The 16528-nt window shown below is 45.3% G+C and overlaps 1 protein-coding gene across 1 annotated transcript in view; it reads left to right on the top strand.

Moving 5' to 3' along the window:
• LOC138515902 (alcohol dehydrogenase 1-like) overlaps window positions 1-16528 on the top strand; it is a 495924-nt gene that overhangs the window by 278408 nt on the left and 200988 nt on the right. Inside the window, exon 6 of the mRNA XM_069630663.1 lies at window positions 12337-12472. Within this exon, the coding sequence (XP_069486764.1) occupies window positions 12337-12472 (136 nt within the window). The remainder of the gene's footprint in view (window positions 1-12336; window positions 12473-16528) is intronic.

Genomic DNA, 16528 nt, shown 5'->3' with positions numbered 1-16528 from the left:
AACTGGGACATTTCTACTCCACCATCTCACTCTCTACCTGTGGCGTCACCCAGAGCTCTATCCGATTGCTGTGGCTCTTCGATACCTATCTCGCCCCCTCTTGCTCACCCATCCCCTCCTTCTCTCCTCACTTCCAGTGTTATGTTGATGACACACAGTTCTCCCTCAAACTTACCTCTTTTACCTCCTCTCTGAACCCTGACTCTCTTACTGCCATCCAGACCTGGTGTGTGGGTAACGATCTCTGTCTTAATTCCAGTAAGATGGAGATCCTTCACATTGAGAGCCCTGCGCCCTGTTTCCTTCCTATGCTCTGGCCGCTCTCCTTGGGCCCTCTACCCTCACCATTCTGTGAGGCCAAAAACCTTTTCTCCGCTCTCTCCTTCACCCCTCACATCTTGGACCTTGCCAAAAAGGCCCACTTCCAGCTTCTCCTCTTTAGAGGCATCCTCCTTTTCCTCACCTTTCCCCAGAGGCGCAACGTCTCCAGAGATCTGGTCCTTTCTAGGCTAGACTACTGCAATAGCCTCTTCCTCAATCTCCCACGTTCCTCCCTATACCCCCTTCAGCTAATCCAGAATAGGGCTGCAAGTCTGATCCTTGGCCTCAGGCCCATGGACCATATCTCTCTAGCCCTAATGTCTCTCCACTGGCTTACAGTGGCTTCAAGGATCAAGACCCTCTGCATCATCCACAAGGCTTTTTGAGGCCTGGGACAACTCTATTTCCAACTTTCCCTCCCTAAATACTTGCCTCCTAGAGCCCTCCGTTCCTCTAACTCCAACTCTCTGCTTGTCAAACGCTTCTCCAAGCAGAGAGTAGGGGCCAGTTCTCTCTCCTCGGCTGGTGCCTCTCTTTGGAACAGCCTCCCTGCCCCCCTCAGACTTGAGCTGGACCTCCTTAAATTCCGGACACTTCTAAAAATTCAGCTTTTGACGCTGAAACTAGCGGCCCGGTCCTTCATGAATCTCACAGGTTGCCTGAACCGGCACTGAGTCAACACCAGCATGCCCCCCCCACCTCAGCACTACCCCTGCAGGCCCCCTGCCTATGCAACTGTGCATCCCACCTGTGGGATTCCTCCACCCTAGCACTTGCCATTGGCCTCCACCCTGGCTCCCCTTGCACTTCTCTCCCGGGCTCCCACCAGTGCTTGTCCATACTTTGCTCCCTTCCATCCCCTCCCTTCCCTATCCCCTGCACTTCTCTTCACAGCACCTGCACTTCTGAATGTCACAAGGCCTAGTAGGACCACAGATGTCTTGTGGCAATTGTACATTTACTGTTTTTGCCACTGTTATTTTACTCCCCTTGCTCCCTCCCCACTTTGTCTTGTTGTGCCATGAACCACCATTTTGCATAGGTGCCTAATACATGCTCAATAAATAAAATAAAATAAAATGCCCTTAAAGCATCCATTGTGTTGCCTGTTTGCCATCCATGCAGGTATATCAAGGTCTAATGTGCAAATATGTCACATGTTTGATTCCCATTCTTTTGAGCTCTCTTAAACTCCTGAGCTATTGTTCTGTGGTTTTACAAAACTTCCTGTGGACCGCAGCCTTTTTCTTTAGTGCTAATGTGCTTCCTCTTAAACTCAACAATTACATCAATTCCAGCCATCAGAAGGCATCTCATGAGGGCTGCTCCTCACAACTTCTCTTCCACCCCTTGGAGGATGATAGCTAGTTCTAGTATTTTGAGCTAGTCGAAAATATCCTTACCCTCCTCATGTGGCTGAACGAGATCGTTACAGATGTTGCACCTAGACTTTCCTTGAGTGTCACCCCCTGTTTCTGATCTGCCATGTCAAATTAAAATAACATCACCTTCTTATTGTCTGAGAGGAACTTCTTCTCGGCCATTTATGCCCAGAGAGACCATGCCGGGCCCTGGTGGAACCACTCGACCTATCATAAACCTGAGACATGACAGAACCCTGGGACCTGTGAGAGGCTACGCTGCCCACCCTCCTGGGGTTGTGGTGAGAACTGCTTTCTTCATTGCTGTCATCTGCCTGGGAGTACCAAATTGCGGCTAGATCGCTGCTAGCACCCTTTGACTCGTCCATCCTCATGGCTTTCTCCAAATCCTGGAGGCTGTTTAGCAGTTTAGCTTTCTTTACCTTACTGTCATGAGAGAGTGTCCTCTCTTGAATCATTCACGTGGTCCCCCTACTTTCAAGCTTTTCGCAGCTCTCATGTCCAGTTCCATGGTAGGAAAAATGTCTATCAGTGTTTCTAACATTAACTGCACAAACATTTATTTTGAAAGACTAAGCTGTAGGTACAGTCTGTCCCAAATTCCAACTGCTGCCACCTGTGTGTTGAAATGACTTCTAAGGATGAGTAGTAGCTAAATACCCTACTTAGCCACCATATTTCTACAAACCAACATTGATCCAGTAACAACCAAACAAAAATAGTACAGTCCCAAATAAAGGAATTTCCATTCAAGGTTCTATACAAATTTATATACACTAGATTTCCCCGGCCACGCGTTCCTGTGGCTCAGTCTGGTTAAATGGAAAGGAAATAAAAGAGAAAGCGCACGTTTCTAATATGTTTAATTTCACAATGCTTGTGGGTATACAATATTTTTTGTTGTTCCCTTGTCTGTGCAGATATGCCGACTGTAGAACAAACAACATATAATTGTCCATGTGAGAAGCAATCCGTGTCTAGATCTAAAATGTACAGTTCTAACGAGTGGCCATGATCTTTGTTGCTGGTGATTACAAACGTAAGTTGGAATGAATTGAGCTGTTACGATCTCTGCGCCGAACAACGTCATTTGGAAGCATGAGTTGTATTTCCTGATCTTAGATAGGAAATGCTTTGATTCATCGGTATATCCGGCAAGCGAAGTTTTTAATGGCTCTGGCGGTTCTCCAAGTTGAGGCAGTTTAATTTTCCTGGCGGCGCAACACATTCCTTTCATTTATCCATTTATCATTTCAGAGCCTTGCAATAAGGACACACTTCAGTCATGGTGCCGATGAGAACATGCCGGCTCAAACTATAATCATCAGCTGGGTTGTACCGGAATGCAAGGCGATTGTAATCGCGTGATTGCTGAGCATGGAGTCATGTTTGATGCTGATCTGCTGTTTTTCGTTGAAGTCTTTCAGCCACTGTTGCGTTCATTCTGTTGAGAACGGAGCAGATCTGAAGCTGCTTTTACGTCCAACAGATGGTGCTGTTTTTCAGTAAAAATCTGTTTTTACCTGTCACAGGTGTGACATCTATGTATAGTAGGTATATAAAAACACGCACCTATTTGAATACAACGTTGTGTCAAAATTTCAAAGCAATCGGTTTGGAACTTTCTGAGATTTAAGATTTTGAACAAACAAACATTTACATTTTTATTTATATAGATATAGATTAATTAAACACACTGCGACAAATCATGGGAATTCATCCCTTTCCCCCAAGGGGGAGCCTCCCCTTTTAGTACTAATGAGGTGAGCCAGCTAACCTTAACACCTCATAGGGGACAGGGCAAGTGGATTCCCAACAGGGGTGACTACCTCTGAGAGGTCACGCAATCCCTGAATAGAGATCTATGTTATCCTCCCTTGTCCCGAGAAACTGGCAGCTTTATTGGTTACATGGGAGTTAACCTTTGTGATAACGGGCAACAGTTTACACAATTGGCTGGTGTGTTTTATGGCCCTTTTGAGGCACTGCACACACCTGAGGAGCCAAGCCAACACCAAGGAACAACATAGTAGTAATTATGCAGTTTTCTTGGTATTTAGCTGGGAGGGAAAACAGGCAAGAAATGTAACTAGGAGTTTAAAAAAATATGTATCTTGAAGGGAAAAGGTGCAAAAGAGACTAAACCTGTGTCAAGGACCGCAAAAGGTGGGCCAATAGGAAAGAGTTACTTAAAATGATGTGATTCCAAGTTTAGCTATTTAATGGTGTTGAGTCAGACTTCAAGCTGTTGTGACTGCGGGTCAAACCGGGTTTGAAGATGACGTGCCACATTGATCCCAGGTGGCAAGCAAGACTCGAGTTGGCATCAAGCTGAATTCGAGTGGGTGCTTTGTGGGGTTTGAGGTGGCAACGAGCGGTGCAAGTATAATGGGTCAACAGGAGTAGTTCGATGATAGAGTTTGGTTCAAAGCAATTTAGTACTTCTGGTTCGAGTTAATGAGTGATGCAATGGTCCAGTAGAGCTGTGAAGCAAAGTCCTGGCGGTTCGATGCAGCAGTTTCAAGTTGCCTACATGGGGCACTGGTGTTCCAGCCACACTGTTGACGGGGCTCTGCTGGGGCAATACAGCATGGGCCGGGTTCAATGAAGCTAGGATTGAACAGCGAGTGAATGCCAAAGACAGTACCGACTTCTGGTTCGAATGCAGCAAACATGGCTCAAATGTGGCTCAATTGGTTTATTGTGGTAAAAACAGGGTTCCTGGCTTTTCCGGAAGTCAGGGCACGTTGGGACCAAATTTAGGAGGTCTTGCACAGGGTGAGTCCTTTCAGGTTATGCGTTGCCACCCGTGGGAGGTTTACAAGCAGAGTGACAGTTCCAGGTCCTCAGCAATAGTCACCGCAACATGCCCCGGGAGTGTCTACGGAGCAGAGCGTGGCTTTGCCTTGGAGCACTCCATCCCCTCGACATCTGAAGGCTTTGTAAAAATCCACACTCGCAAAGGAGGTCCAAATGATTTCTTTCTTCTGAACTCCAAAAGTGAATCAAATAAGGGGTGGGAGACCCCCTAATTTATGGGCAAATGTTCCAATGGGATTGGGTGAAAGCAAGCCTGCTTTAAGGAGTCCAATATTTGTCCTTGTGCTAAGTGGTCTTCGCTAGATTCATCGCACCCAAGTTGCTTTAGGCTAAATGAAGTGTTGGAGGCTGTGATTGAATTGGCTCAATGATGATGAGACTGGAGTTATGTCATTCTCTGTTGGGGTACAGTGTGGAGGTTGCCAACAACTGAAGAAGGACACGAAGAAGGGGGTGTTGACTGTGGAACAATCAGTGACATATAAAAATGTATGAAGGCTGAGCGTGCAAAAGTGCAAGGCCGATCCAAAGCGTTAGGGAGGACTTGGAGAGAAGGGGACCATTAACCAAGAATACCCTCACTGAGCATGGTATAGTGAGGCAGTGGCACATTAAAGAAGATGATGTCCATGTGGTTAGTGGAAGTGTGTTTAGAGGAGACTGTATGATACCCCCAAGGGAGGGAGAGAACAAATCATTGATTAAGCTCACAAATGTCATCAAACAATAACATAACAAAAACAAGGCAATGGGTGAGTGCAGACATTGGGTGGCCTGCATGTGACTTGGTGATGGAAATTAAGGTGAGAAATTGTATGCAGTGCAACAATAGTGAAAAGGCTCTCCATATGTAAGAAGTACCTCTGACGTACATGATAGTTCCATTTTTACCATGGGAAAGAGTTGGAAGGGTCATAGTGGGGCCAATATACATCCAAAGGGTTCCACATGTTTGTAATGTTTTGATAGATCTTCTGACAAGATGGGTGGAAGTGTACATTGCAGAAAATATTTCCAAATGAACAATAATCCATTTTCTATATCAGATATTTTTGAGATTAGGCTTTCCTAATATAATAATCCCAGACAATGCAGTCCAGTTTAGATCAAGCCAAATGGAGAAATGTTTAACAGAAAGTGGTACAGAACACTGTTTCGGTTCGGTATTTCATCTGCAGACAAATGGGATGGTAGCAAGGTTTAATAAGATCATAGCAAACTATATAAGGTGGGCATTAGCGAATGGCCAGGACTGGCAGAAATCTATTTCATAGAGACTAATGGCATGGTTTCTCATCTCACACAATGATAGGGGCTCCACTGTTTGAATTGAGTAGAGGTAGGAAACCGAATATTAGGGTGCAAAGTCCATGGATGCAGTGGGCGACCAAGACTCAAAGAGAGAACGAAAAATGTGTACATAGAATCACAGCTCACCAAATGATTGGAAAAGGGCAGTGAAGGATTGCGCCCCGAAGGAGTACGAGTGGGTAAGGATAGCACTTTTGCAGGAATTGTGGGAAGGACACATGAGATGGTTCAGACCAAGGAGGATTCCAAGTGTATATCAGAATGGCATCAGAACCTTGGACGGTAGGGTGTGGAATATGAATTGGGTGGTTTTGTGTTCGTAGCAAGGGTAGTTTGCTCACAAGGGATTAGCAAAACAAGATGCAATGGGAGCAGTTGGTAGGACATAGATGCTGTGTGAGCGAGAAGCAGAGGAAGAACACAAGGTAAAAGGGTTAGGTGAAATTCCAATGAGCAGGTAAAAGTTGGGCAGCCTCCATTAAAGTCCTAAGAATTGAGAAGACTATGTAAAATACGCAGAAGTGAAGTGACATTGGTTGTTCGCGGAACGCTGTTTTTGTGCTGTACTCAGCACTTAAAGAGAACACTCTGTATTTTATATTGCTAAGAATTTGTCTGAATTCCGCCTTTTTCGATGATACCCATACTTGAAACCCATTGTAATCTACCACACTACTGAAACGCCTATTCTGGACCTTGACAATAGCCCCAGGCTTTATTTACGTTATTTCTACAACACTCCTTCCTTTACACAGATAACGGTTGATCAATACCAATATTATATGATTAATTAAAACTTGTAGTCCTTATACCTGGAAAAAGCACCCCCTTCCCCCCCTAGGCAAAACACACAGCCATGCAGTCGGAAACGGCTACATGTTTCTGTGTTCGGCAATGGCAAACATTTTCTGTGTTTTTAGTATGGCAACGACCAAACACATTTTACGTAAGTGTTCATTTATTAAGTGTAATAGGAATTGGATTACACAATCACCTTACTAACCCTCGCAGTCAAAGTTTTGAGTCAATTTGTTTTGTGAATAAGTGGATTTGTTGAACCTTAGGCTTATGAATAAAACGTACAATATGTATATAATTAATTGTGACTAGTATTTCTATAAAGTGCCTGAATAGGGGATTGTGCTTCTTTTCCCACATATCTAAAATACACAGCAAAACCACTGGTCCATAAGAGGGGAGAGACTACAGGAAAGGCGAGTGCCAATGGGCTTTGTGGATATGTTCTAGGCAAGTGAGGTGTCCTGTACACTTGCAGGATTTTGTTTTAAATGAGTGAGGGGGAGATGTGTGGTATGCTAGGATGGAAGGCGTGGAGCTGGACTGTTGGGGGAGAGCATGGAGGTCAGCACGAGGCAAGAAAGACGGTTGAAGGGGAGAGCGAGTGGAGGAAGGACGTGAAGGCTGGCGGGCCTTGAGGGCCGCTACAGGCCTCCCACAGAGAGATCACATTTCTGCAATCAGAAGACAGGTACACTGGCTTCCCGTGAAGGAAAGGATTGTCTTTAAAACACTTGCTCTTACACACAAATGCCTTCATGGCCTGGCACCCTTGAACCTTGCTCAAAGGATCACCAAACAGATTGCATCCAGACCGTCGAGGACGGCCTACCTTAACCAGATTACTGTTCCCCACACATGCAGAGTGTGTGCTGGAGGGTCGAGTTTCCCAACCATGGCTGCGACCTTCTGGAACACTCTCCCAGCCCAGATCAGGACCATTGACTCACATGCAGCCTTCCGCAAAGCCATACAAACTGGGCTGTTTGTCTAAAATCCCAGCCCACATCGTGCTAGCTACCATGCATGTAACTTTTCCTTAGCCTAACTACTATATCATGAATGGACTGTCCTATAGGCTTTTCATCTTATATGTTACCACTATTCTTGCCTATGCTACTGTACTTTGCACTGTAACTTCTAGCATGTAACTAAACCTATCTGTATCAAGTATCCATATTTGGGCTGCTTCCTGTAACCCTCAAGCAAGTTTTCTTAAATTTCCTTATAGCGCCTCGATGCCCATGGGCTGCAGTGCGCTCTACAAATCCAAAATAAAATAAAATAAAAATAAAGATGATTCTTACAAATAAAGCACTATTTACAAAGCCTCAACAGTGTATTTTGCCTTCCTCACTTTTAAATACTATTGACCCAATTAACAAAGATTTGCACTACAGCAAATCATGAGTTGGGCTCCACATCTGAGATTTGCTCCTACTGCCCTATACCTTTTTTACAAAGCTAAAAACTGGAGCAAATCGAGAGCTGCCATCAGCATCCTTGAGAGGATCATGTGCCAATGCAGATCACATGACTTCTCAAAGGATTCACGGATATGCTCTCGGGGGCTCCAGATTTGCTCTAGTCTTTGCCTTTGTAAATGAGTTTGAGGTGGCGGGAGCAAATCTTCTCAGACCATCTCCTGATGTTTTCCAGAGCACAGCTTTATGAATTTGGCCCTATATGTTTGAGGGTTTTTTTCAGTAGTGGAGGAGAAGAGACAGGTTAATAGCAGGATTGTCTGGTTCAACAGTGTTTCTTAAGAATGGGTTGAACAGTATACATTTGAAAGAAATTGGGATATTTACTTGAGGAAAGTGAGTGGTTCAAGAGATAGAATAGGTATGTACAGAATGGAGAAGCTATACTTTTGATGACTTGAGATGAGAAAGGATCAATCAGAACACGGAAGCCATAATAGGAATAGGCATGGGGTTGGTGGGTACGATGGAGAGAGGTAACAAAAGCAAGTGATGAGAGGGGTGGGAGAAGGTGAGGGGAAGAAAGGGGAGGGAAAGGAGAATGGTGTGAGAAATCTTGGAGATTTTAGGCAAGTAAAGGGTGACGTTGGCATCTGAGAGAGATGAGATGGAGTGAAGGGGTAGCTTAGGTTGAACTGTAGAGCGTAGCTTCTGTTGCTAAAAGAATAGGGATGTAATCAGTATGGTAAAATAATCGAATTTGGACATATGCAGGGCAGTAGTGAGGTTACAGAGATCAGTATGGTTGTTGGCAAGGAGAGAGAGTGTGAGATAGAGAGAGAGAGAGAGAGAAGATAAATAAAGAGAGAGCCGAGAGAGAGAGAGAGAGAGAGAGAGAGAGAGGAAGAAAGGGGATTAAGAGGATTAGGAGCAGGAGGGAAAAGAAGAGGAAGAGGTGGAAGGTGAAGAGTAAGAGCAGAAAGAGAGGATGGGAAGATGTGTGCCATTAACATAGGTGGAGGTACATTTGGGTCTTCAGTAGTATGATTTCGGGAGCAATCTAGGGTTGGGGGAAATGTAGGAAGGGGTGAAGGTACTGACCAGGTTAGGTTTTCTGAAAAGGCAACTGAGGGCACAGTTTAGTCTTCAGAAATTGGAAACAAACATGTCCCAGTGAGAGCAAAATGAGAGGGCTGACATGTAGATATTTAGGAGGCCACAGTATCATTTGAATTTGTGTCTGATGGTGGCAATTATGGGAGTAGAGAGAAAGGCGGAGGGATGTTCATTTTATAGGGTGGTCAGAGGGGGTGCAGTCAATGGTGAGGTTGTAGGAGAAAGAGAGAACTTCAACATCACGGGAGTTGTTGTGGGCGATGAGTTTATGGAGTGAAGGGAGTGAGTGTTATGAAAGGAAAAATGTGGGATCAAGTTGGTGGGCATCCGAAATTCTGAAAGGTTAAAATTACACAGGAAACAAAAAAGAATATCAAAAGGGTGCGAATCAAGTAGGAGGCAGACATTAGCAAAGAAAGAGCTGGGAGGGACTGATGTATGCTAGAGAAGAGTAATTGTGAGGGGGTGGGAGGAAGTAGCTGAATGTGAGAACATTCAAAATACAGGAGAGAGTCTATGGGTGACCCTATTGATCCTTAGGCCAACTTTACTAATGTTTTCAGTAGGTGGGTGTGTGACGGATGGAGGCAGTGTCAATGTGGATGCTTGCTAAGATGTCAGCATTATGAAGGGAATTATTTTGTTGCAGATGAGATATCTGTTCCAGAACCCAAAGGTGAATATAGAGGGACTGGTTGGGAAATGGACTGAGTAAGGGGAACGAGGTGCAGAGGATAGATGAGGTTGCATTTCTGGCTCAACGGGTAGGTTGCCTGCTGCCGGATGTGCGTAGGATGGGATTGGATGGAAAGAGGGTGGAGGGTGTAGTAAGGGTAGGGTAATCTTATTATTTAATATGCAGTAAAAAGAAGAATACGAGGGAAAGGCGTACAAGTGATAGACATTGCAAGTGCATGGTGAGAGTAGGTTAAGGCAGGGGCTAGCAGCCCTGGATCTGTCTGGGCCGAACAGTGGCAAACCAAAGTTGTCCTTAACCTCTGTTTTCTTTGCCAAGAGCATCCTGCTTTAAGGATGCCTAATAGTGGGATATAGAATGTGGGTTTGTTGACGTGGTGCACGGGAAGCCTATGAGTGAACTGAAGGCCTAAAGTGGTAAAGGCCAATTCACTAAACAGCCAGGGTAGATGAAAGGTGAATAAGGAAAGTCTGGATGAGTGAAACAATGGTCCACAGTTGAAAACCTTGTTGACTAGATGACCTAGTTTCCAGTGAATTTCTTGTTGAGTTCGAGCTGAGGCGAGGTCCGTGCTGCATGGGGTCACATGATCACAGGTTTTGTCACATCATGCAAGAGGAACCTCTGGGTGAGTAATAGGCCTAAAGTGGTAATGTCCCCCACTGCTGTGAATTCATGGAGGGGGAGGGAGGATGAAGAAAAGAAGTCCATGGAATCAAGGGGTGGCCATCAAATCAGAGATCTTGTTTCGCTGGAGGACTTAGATTGCTGTAATCTCGCTGACTGGACAACGTAGGTCGCTGTAATCTTCTGGCTGAGCACTGAATGTGGAGACACCCAAACTGAAGCGATCACATGACCAGAGGCTGGGTCATATTTTGGAAGGGGAGCCTATAGGAGAGCCTCATGCATGGAGTAGTAATGCCACACTGCCACACATCTAGGGATGGTGGAGGGTGAAGAAAGGAAGTCCAAGGGGATGAATAGATGGCCTACCAGCTGGATATCTTGTAAACCTCAGTCCCTTTACTTGTGTCCCTTTTGGCATTATCCTTTGGATATCAGTGGGAGCCTGCAGGCATCTGTTAGATTTCTTGTGAGTGAAACTGTGTGTGAATCTTGGTGTTTGGCAGTATGTGACCACTGTTTCTTTTTTTCTCCCCACTTTACTCAGTTAGTGGTCTGTGTGTTTGAGGCCATATGAACATGTGTGTGGAGGAGGGTAATCTGTGTGTTTTTGGGCATATCCTCTCATACAGTCCTTCACATACACACAGAACATGTCCACGTGTCTGTCTGTTTTGATTTGTCTCAACTTTACTACCTCATTTGTGTTTCCTCTGTTGAACCTGCCACAAAAAGCGCCCAATTTCCTTTCCTAGTATATAGCGGCAACTGTGAATGGACATTATTAACAGCAATCGGGAGGAAAAACAGTATTACAATTGTTTGTAACTATAGAACATATAAAGGTCCTTCCTCTAGACTCCCGGCAACTATGTCCCTATCTCAGCGGCACTCCAATCAAGCAGACGAGGAAGAAGAGCACGTTTTCCTCAGAAAACACAGGACTGACAAAGGGGAAAAGTAAGTGGACAAGCGTGTATAGGCATGATGGACAGGAAATGTATGTGCATCCGTCCAACATCCACTACTCAGAATAAAGAGTCAAAGGCCTTTATAATTAAACACCAGAGCCCCAATCTTGGTATAGCAGTTCATTTGGCCAGCTAGCAAATAACATATGTTGATTTCTATCACGATTCTTCTGTGAATTGTTGTGTCTTTTGTATTCTACAAGAACTACTATAGGTTATGTGTAGCCTAATTTATAAAGAATGTCTCCAAAGCAAGTTTTTGACATGTCTGGCAAATTGTAGAATTAGCCTTCTATAGAGCCAATGAACAAAAACACAGCATTCACTGTCATGTCCCATATGTATTCCTAAGAATAATTAATGAGTCTCCACAGAGGCCATGCCCAAGATCACAGGTGGTTGTGTGGGGACTCTGCTAATTTGTCATAACAATAAGACACTGAATCCTTGTTTTCCTGTCACTGGTGCATTTAACACAGCTTCACAATTTTCCAAGGTCTATTTTCTCCTTCCTGTACATTCTTTAAATGTCACTCTGCGCATTTGGGATTGTAGTGTATAACTAGTTTATACACTGCTCTATCACCTCTCAAGAGCACCCTGGCACTCTTTGGAAAGTAACATCTATAATAAGAAGTATTGCATCCTATGATGACAACCAAGTAGCACACTACCCCTTTAAAAACAAGTGCTTTATTTAAGGTTTGCAGCTCAGTTATGTTTGTAGAAATGGCAACACAAAGTCATCGTGCAAACATACACATAAATCTGCCTAAGTTGGCTTGATTGTAATTGGGTGTCACATGCTTTCTGTTCAGCATGCAAAAGACCTTTCCTTAGCCAACAGTATCCCCTTTTATTCTCCTCAGATATCGGCCCTGCAGTCTTCACATCCCGGTTATGGAACCTGTGCCCTTATTGGAATAGCTCCTGCTGGTGCACAGTTGGCATTTGATCCCATGCTGATGCTCACCGGGCGCACATTGAAGGGATCCATTTTTGGAGGTAAGCCCCCAGATTCACATTGCCGCAATCTGTAATGGTAATTGGTTATTTATAACGCACTTAATACTCAGAGGTTTGTGAGCGTGGACACGGGGATCGAACAGAGGTTTCTGAGCATGGACACAGGAACGAACCCGGGTTACTATAGGTCTCTTGCAGCTAAAGTAAGCACGTTGCCCCTGAGCTATCCTCCCGAGACGAACTGCCAGTGTTCCAAATTAGTTTGAGAGAGTCAGAGGGTTATGTCAACCTTGAAGTGTCAAAAGAAAACTCGAAGGAAAGGTATATGTAGTTTATTTGTAACAACCAAAATGAGGGGATTAAGATCACTGAAACCACAGGAAGGGGTTCACACTACAAAAAAAGTCAACGGGCCTCATTACAACTATGCCGGTCCGGAAACAATGGTGCCGGTAAACTTACCGGCACTGTTGTTTCCGGACCAGCATATTACAACCCTGCGGGCGGGGAGCCGTGCCATCCGGCAGGTAAGACCTGCCGGGAGGAACGGCACCTGCCCACAGAGTTTTCACAGAGTTATTAACGGTGCCGGCTTCCGTGATCCACATTCCCATCCCCAATAGGACTCTATGGGAATGGGAACTTACAATTTGCCAGTGCCTGACTTCCCAGACCACCGGGGCTGTAATCGCCTGGTGTTACCAGGAAGACAGGCGCCAGTAAATCATTACGGGTCAGGCAGCAACCTGCTGGTAGCACCGGCACGGTTACTGCTGGACCCGTAATGAGGCCCAATGTATCAATCTCTGTGGCGCTCCCTCTCGGCCCCACAGACTCTGACTTTCCCGTTGTGGAAATAGTCAACTACAGTCTCTGAAGGTTTGCGTTGCCACACATTTTTCTTGGTCTTGCCTAGAGTATTTCTTGTCTTTTCCCTTGCTGATTTCAGGAATGTTCCAAAGACCTGGCTTTCCCTATTCGCCACCTAATCTTCCTCACTCAACATCTTAGTCTCTTCTCAGCAACTCAAGGAGAATGATGCGATTAACAAAGCACATAATAAATAGCCAGGTTACCTTGAAATCACTTCTTGACTTGTGAAATGCCTGGCGCCACCAACAGTGGTGTCCCAAGCCATCTGGATGTGGCCAGAATGTGCTTCAGGTGTCAGACTCCAAAGGATGCATTGCTGTTCTCTGGTGCAACCCACCTATTGATGCCGTCAGGGCCTGAAATTGAATCACTGTGCTCACTAGGGGCCTCATTACGACCCTGGCGGAACGGGTTAAACAGCGCCGTAAAAGGCTGCGGCGCCGTTCAACCCGTTACGCCACATTACGAGGTCCCCTCGCAGGACACGTTAAGCACGCCTGGGAAAACCAGGCGTGCATACCGGGTCCCGCGAGGGGAAGTGGGAGCAAACAACGGGCCATCTCGTAATGGCCCGTTGTTTACTCCCTCTCCCATTCCCATTCAGCCCTATGGGGGCTCAAATGGGAATGGGGATGAACCGTGTCCGTGTCCTCGAGTGAGGAATTACCGGGCCATCCGAACTCGGAATGGTCCGGTAAGTCCTCATTCCGAGGACACGGACACGGATGCGGTTTTGCCGGCAGCCATGCCGCCAATAGCGGCATGGCTACCGGCATACCTCGTAATGAGGCCCTAGTTTTAGTTTTGCTGCAGTTTCTGTGTGAATCAGCTCTGCGTGGATACATTTGTCTGGATGCATCACCTGCATTTTGATAATTTATCTTTCTATTGTTTGCATGTAGAGTTAGTCTACAAATTATATCATTTGTGTCATCAGCTGAACTTTATTATGTATAGCTTTACATTTTTTTAGTGTGGGCCTCATTACGAGTTTGGAGGCAGCCATGCCCTTACAAAAAGGGCATGGCTGCCTCCAAACTCAGGTACGGGTTCCTTGAATGAGGAATTACCGGGCCATTCCAACCTTGGAGGATCCGGTAATTCCTCATTCAAAAAACCCATCCCCATTTGAGCCCACATAGGGCTCAATGGAAATGGGGAGGGAGCTAATAACGGGCCAGTTAATAACGGGCCCGTTATTAGCTCCCTGGTCCCCTTGTGGGACCCGCAAAGGATGTCTGGTCTGACCAGACGTTCAGAGCATGTCCCGCAAGGGAACCTCGTAATAGGTCGGAATGTGTTTACCGGCACCGGCACCATTACCTGAATCTGCTCTGCATACAAGGGGCTAAATGTGTGAATAAAGGGGACCGAAGATTTTCAGTCTACGGTCCCAGAGCATGGAACAAACTGCCCAGAGAAATCTGCGACATTAAAACCCTCTCGGTTTTCCGGAGGGCTGTGAAGACCTATCTGTTCTGTTAGGCCTCTGATAGAGTATATTTGCTATGTAATTCTCATAAGATCCAGTGGACCATTCATAGACAAATGTCAATTGATAGATCTGCGCCCAGTTATGATTTAATTCGTCAGGTGCGCGTTACAAATACTACAATACAATACAATACAATTCAGCCCACCTCGTAATGAGGCCCTATGTGTTTTATGCCAACTGCCACGGTTCTATGTAGATTTGCTGACAGGAATTATTTCGATGGCCATTTTACACGTTTGTATTTCTGGGGTTTCCCCCAAGCGTCCCTTCCCTATATTTGTAAACCTACCCCAACACCATCCCTACTCCTTTTATCCCCTTACCCCTCTATATTTCGATTAGTTTTTTGATGGAATTCAGCTCTTACACTTCTATAAAACATTGACACCCATGAAAAGGAGGAACAGGCAGAGATAAGAGATATACCTCCTTTTCCTTTTGGGGTAACACGTGCCTGTGGCAGACTATACTTTTAAGCAGCGTGTGATTGTGACACAATAGTAACCCAAACAGCAATAGTGCAACCATCCAAAATTGTACTATAAAACACTAGCACCCCTGAAAAGGAAGACAGAGAAATGCAGAAGGAAGACAGAGAAATGCAGACTGTTATAATGCAAGCATTCTGGATACTTAGCAGGTAGGAAAGGTTCAATAAATCACCACAATCTACAAAAAGGATATGCTTCTTGAGGAAGAAGATGCAAAAGGGACTTAACCAGTCACTATGCTCACAACAGGTGGACCGGGGGGCCAGCGCCTTCCACCAGTACCTTTTTTCTTTTTTTTTTAAACATGTTTTTTTATTTGATTGTTTGGAGTGCAGGCTTAGCTTGAGAGCAGCAGAACACTGCAAAGGATGTGGGTAGCCAGCATTTGGGTTGGCATCTTTTAACAGTAGCATAGTACCGTGAATTGCAGTCTGTGTGTCACGTTTTCAGAGAATTTGCAAAATTGGAGAATTGTGTGGGCGTTCCGAACCAATACGGGGATCGAGTTCCAGAGGAGTAGTGCGTGACGAGGCAAGGATTGTTTTCGGATTGTCTCTTTGCAGATGAGTCAGACCTAATCAGTTATTAGTGGTTCGACTGTGCTAAATTGAGGCTACTTATCATTGAGAGAGTGGTTTGAATCAGGTTCAGATGCAGTGAGTTACAGTGGTCAATACAGGCAGAAGAAATTAAGTCAGGTTTGAAGTGAGGTTGGTTGCGGTTTGATGCAGCATTCTAATGAAGAGGGTTGATGGGGCCAGTAAGGTCGGTTCGATGTTCAATCACGGGTTGAACACGGAGATGCTGGTGACTCATGGATCGAGATGCAGTGGTTCAAAGACTTTCAAAGTGGTGAGCTTCTGGTTTGAGCCAAGGTAACAGTGCGCTCAGATGGCATGGTGTAGCAGTAAACTGCTTCGAACATACAACACCAGCAGTTCAAGGTTCAAGTGTGTGCCAACTTGTGTCCTTACTCTCTTTCTTCCAAGTAGGGTGATTTATACCTGAAAGAGTCCTTCACCTGCAGGTAACGTCCTAGGTACCAATGTAGCTGGCAGAGAGGCAGGTCGTGCTTCAGCATCAATTCGCCCCAAATGCGCCCTGGTATTGTGACAGGAGCAGAGCGTGCCTCTGCTTTGGAGCACTACTTCTTCTCCTTAATGGCTAAGGGCTTTTGAAAGGTTAATTCTGCCAAATAGGTCAACATGAATTATTCTTGCAATTCAGGGGTGAATC

This window comes from Ambystoma mexicanum, chromosome 6q (genome assembly GCF_040938575.1).
Source record: "Ambystoma mexicanum isolate Mex_15411 chromosome 6q, UKY_AmexF1_1, whole genome shotgun sequence".
In the NCBI taxonomy this organism is placed as follows: domain Eukaryota; kingdom Metazoa; phylum Chordata; class Amphibia; order Caudata; family Ambystomatidae; genus Ambystoma; species Ambystoma mexicanum.
Note: the sequence above shows the minus strand (reverse complement) of the source record. Positions and strands in the feature narration are given on the sequence as shown.